At 44.4% G+C, this 4216-nt stretch overlaps 1 protein-coding gene across 1 annotated transcript in view; it reads right to left on the bottom strand.

Moving 5' to 3' along the window:
* STPG2 (sperm-tail PG-rich repeat containing 2) overlaps nucleotides 1-4216 on the bottom strand; it is a 336565-nt gene that overhangs the window by 325186 nt on the left and 7163 nt on the right. The window contains exon 2 of the mRNA XM_015415991.1: nucleotides 1929-2038. Within this exon, the coding sequence (XP_015271477.1) occupies nucleotides 1929-2038 (110 nt within the window). The remainder of the gene's footprint in view (nucleotides 1-1928; nucleotides 2039-4216) is intronic.

Genomic DNA, 4216 nt, shown 5'->3' with positions numbered 1-4216 from the left:
CCTCTTCACATACTGTATATGAAACAGCTGGTATCAGAAATAAAAAAAGGAAACAAAATGAACAAACAATTAAAAGGCCTCTACAAAGTAAGGGAAGAGGGAAGCACAGATTTGCTTTTATTTTCACTTATGCTATAGCACCAAAGTGAGACTACACTCCTGACAGATCAATTTTGAAAAAGACCAAATGGTAAGACTGTGAAGAAGAAAAAAAACAGATTAAAAATAATACATAGGTACAGGCAGGGGAAATTATCTATACTCATACACCTTGCTGGAGACTGGATCAGACTACTGAATAAGAGATCGGCTGAATCCGAAAAAGGAGGCAAAATCTGATGCCTGCTTCAGCTAGCTGCTGGCAGCCCCGTAGTCCAAAAATGTAGAGCCTGGACCTTGCCCCAATGGAAGGACGAAGGCCAGAGTAAGCAGGTATGCTGGTGTATGTACCTCTCTCAGGATGCAAGGTGAAGCTAACGAGATCAGGAAATGAGCAGGGCTATTTTTGGGCAGGAACGCACAGGAACTGAGTTCCGGCTGGCTCCCAAGTTGGCCACACCCAGCAGGAACTCATTAGCATAATAGGTCACACCCAACAGCAGAAACTCATTAGGATTGGCTACATTAGTGGTGTGTGGCCTAATGTGCAAAGGAGTTCCTGCTACAAAAAAAGCCCTGGGTTTTGACAACAAAGTAAACAGAATAAGAAGCAAAAGGTGGGTGTGGCTGGATGAGCACACCTCTGGTAACATGGGGTGTGGCCTAATATGCTAATGAGTTGTACTGTCAAGGGTGTGGCCTATTATGCTAATGAGTTCCTGCTGGGCTTTTTCTACAAAAAGAGCCCTGGAAATGAGTATGCGTTGACAGACGGCTGAGAGGAAAAACTTCAGATCCAGCCAGGGAAAATGGTGTAAACCATAACACTCTGCATGGCTGGGTACTGTGCTGTACTAAATGTGGGGCAGAACCACAGTTACAGCTCCATCTCCATCTGAGTGCACAACAGAAATCCTTCAACAGTGCCAAAAAGATTCTCATGTAGCAATCTCCTTACATTCTTTGGTTAAGTGCAAGAGTTCAGTAGCACCTTAAAGACTAACAAAAATACTTGGCAGGGTACGAGCTTTCGTGAGTCACTGCTCACTTCTTTCAGATACCATGAAGAAAGTCAGCAGTGACTCATGAAAGCTCAAACCCTGCCAAAGATTTTGTTAGTCTTTAAGGTGCTACTGGACTCTTGCTCTTTTCTACTCCTACAGACAGACCAACACAGCTACCCATCTTGATTCTTTTATGACCTCGATGGACCAGGCTAGCCTGCCCTCATCAGATTTCGAATGCCAGGCAGCATCAGGCCCGGTCAGGCCTCGGATGGGAGACCACCAAGGAGGTCCAGAGTTGTTACACAGAGGCAGGCAATAGCAAACCACCTCCAAACATTTTGTGACTTGAAAACCCTACAGGGTTGCTGTAAATCAGCTGTGAGTTGACAGCACTTTCCACCACCATTCTGTAACATCACGTATTGATTTTACAGTAGGGCTGCCAAGTGGGGGCGGGTGGCGAGTAAACCCCCGCTTCGGAGGCCCAATTTCCGCCGCTGCGGAATCGGGCCCCGGGGGGAACTCCGGCCCCCAAAGTGCATCGTGGCTGCATCACCAGAGGTGACGCAACCACATCAATCATGTTGGGGGTGTGGCCCCGATCGTCGGAGGGAAAACTCGGGGCCACGCCTTAAACGTGATTGACGTCGCACGTCACTTCTGGTGACGTGCTGGCGGCGCGTGCGCGCACATCGGACAACAGCTCCCGGACCCCGGCGACGCTCCCCAGCCAGTAAGAGAACTGGACTTGGCAACCCTATTTTACAGTGAAGTCACATTACATTTGTTACCAAACGTTTATTAGATCTGGCATAATTTTACCTGTTCTTTGACAACGTCATAGTGTCCTGGCCCCGGAAGGTCATTCTCAGCATTCTGAGATGTACCCTCAAAGCCTCGACTGGTCAGAGAAAGAAATGGAGCATACCCCACTGCAAGGAGGGAAAAAATATGCATCTATAAGAATTTGCTTTAATCTCATTCAATAAAAAGTTAATATACCTTATTTTTATACGTTGATAAGCCTATGTTAACTCATATGATAACACAACACATGCATTTTACATTGTACCCTAGGCTACATTCAAGCAATAGCTGCATGTGCCCAAAAGGCTTGTGTTTCTCAAACAGCAGCCTATTCCGCCCCCGCCCCCCCATACCAAATGGCAAGCCTTTTGAACTAACAGAGTTTTAAATATAATAATACGTGCAGCAGGTTTCTGAAATGGGGGGAAAACCCCACTGGAGGCATGAAACTAATTGGGTGTATCTGAAAGAGCTCTTCAGTCCTCAGGAATCTATTCTCCACAGCAACTTGCACCATTTACTGACAGCCGTAAATGCAACTGCAAATCTTACAGCACCTTGTATGATCCACAGCTCATACCACTGTGTACCAATCATCTTATTAAAAGAGCACTACAGTCTATATAGTTGATGTATACAAATTAGAAGAAATTTCCAGATGGTAAAACTGGTTCAGCAGTGAAGATCAATTACCTTAGGGAACAGAAATATCGGGCAGCAAGGGATAGAACCTTCTCAGTGGTGGCATCCAGATTAGTTGAAGCCTGCCCAGCATATAATCTGATAACATTTAGACCCAGGCCAAAACATCCAAGCTTCAAGCTAAAACTATATTCGGTTTAGGGATGTCAGCCTTCAGATGGGGCCTGGAGATTCCCTGGAATTACACCTCATCTCCAGACTACAGAGATCAGTTCCCCTGGAGAAAACGGATGCTTTGGCGGGTGGACTCTGTGTCATTGTACCCACTGAGGTCCCTGTCCTCACGTTCCAGCTCCAAATCTCCAGGAGTTTCCCAGACTGGATATTGCAACCCTACACCTCCATCTTCCTCCAGTGTCGCCAGGGGGAAGCCAGCAACCCTAATTCCATCCTTTCTCATATTATTGGTCCTGGGCTATTTTACCCATAAGTGGATGTTTTTCTGCCCTGTTTTTGGGTTCAAGACCGTTTTGTGTTGTACTCAGGTAATTTTATTGTTGGAAGATTCATTTTATTTAATTATTTTTCATCGCTTTCTTAGATTAGGGTTTCTGATCTGTACTATTTATTCCTGTGTTTCTTTTCTTCCTGTTCCTGGCCTTGAGCATATGTTTGGACAGATGAAATATAAATGTGCTAAATAAACAAATGTTGAGGCTGACAATGCCTCTAGTTAAGAAGGCAAGGGGAGTGGATAAAAAAATACGAAATGGGTTTGTTTCCAAGGTTCAAACAAGGGGAGGGGTAGTGAGGTTGACCAGGTGAGTTACCCAACTAGACAAGAAGGGGAGGGGCAGCTCAAGGTCCCGGGGAAATTTCCAAATCAGGAAACAAAACCGAAGTCTTCTAAACGGGGGAGGGCCGGCAGACAGTAACATGCAACTTTGGCAGGTAATTCCTAATTAAATTACGGAGGAATAGGGGCACAGTCCTTTCTTTGGCAGAGTAGTAATGCAGCAGCCTTGCCTTGTGCAGTGATGGCGAACCTTTTAGAGACCTCAGGAAACAAAACCGAAGTCTTCTAAACGGGGGAGGGCCGGCAGACAGTAACATGCAACTTTGGCAGGTAATTCCTAATTAAATTACGGAGAAATAGGGGCACAGTCCTTTCTTTGGCAGAGTAGTAATGCAGCAGCCTTGCCTTGTGCAGTGATGGCGAACCTTTTAGAGACCCAAGTGCCCAAACTGCAACCCAAAACCCACTTGTTTATCGCAAAGTGCCAACATGGGCAATTTAACCTGAATACTGAGGTTGTAGTTTAGAAAAAATAACTCATACATTAACATCTTTTGTCTTAAAAGAAAAACACAATAACAGAACTTTCAATTATACAAACAACTTTTTATTGAAAGGTAAAAGTTTGCATTTGGCATGCTTTTGAACAATTAATGTGATTTTTTATCTGTTAGTCTGTTTCTAGTGTCAGATTTGATATAATTCAAAGCTGTAAACAGCTGCTCACAAGCATAAGATGATCCAAACAAAGTAAGGAAAGCAATCCTTCCATCTTCTGAAGTGTTTCACACAGGTCATAGAATTTATTTTTCCAGATAGCGCTTTCTTGAAATTCCAATAGCTCCATTTCCACATTTTCTAAATC

Source organism: Gekko japonicus, unplaced genomic scaffold (genome assembly GCF_001447785.1).
Source record: "Gekko japonicus isolate JY-2015 unplaced genomic scaffold, Gekko_japonicus_V1.1 scaffold68, whole genome shotgun sequence".
Classification (NCBI taxonomy): Eukaryota; Metazoa; Chordata; class Lepidosauria; order Squamata; family Gekkonidae; genus Gekko; species Gekko japonicus.
This window is presented reverse-complemented; position numbering and strand designations above follow the sequence as displayed.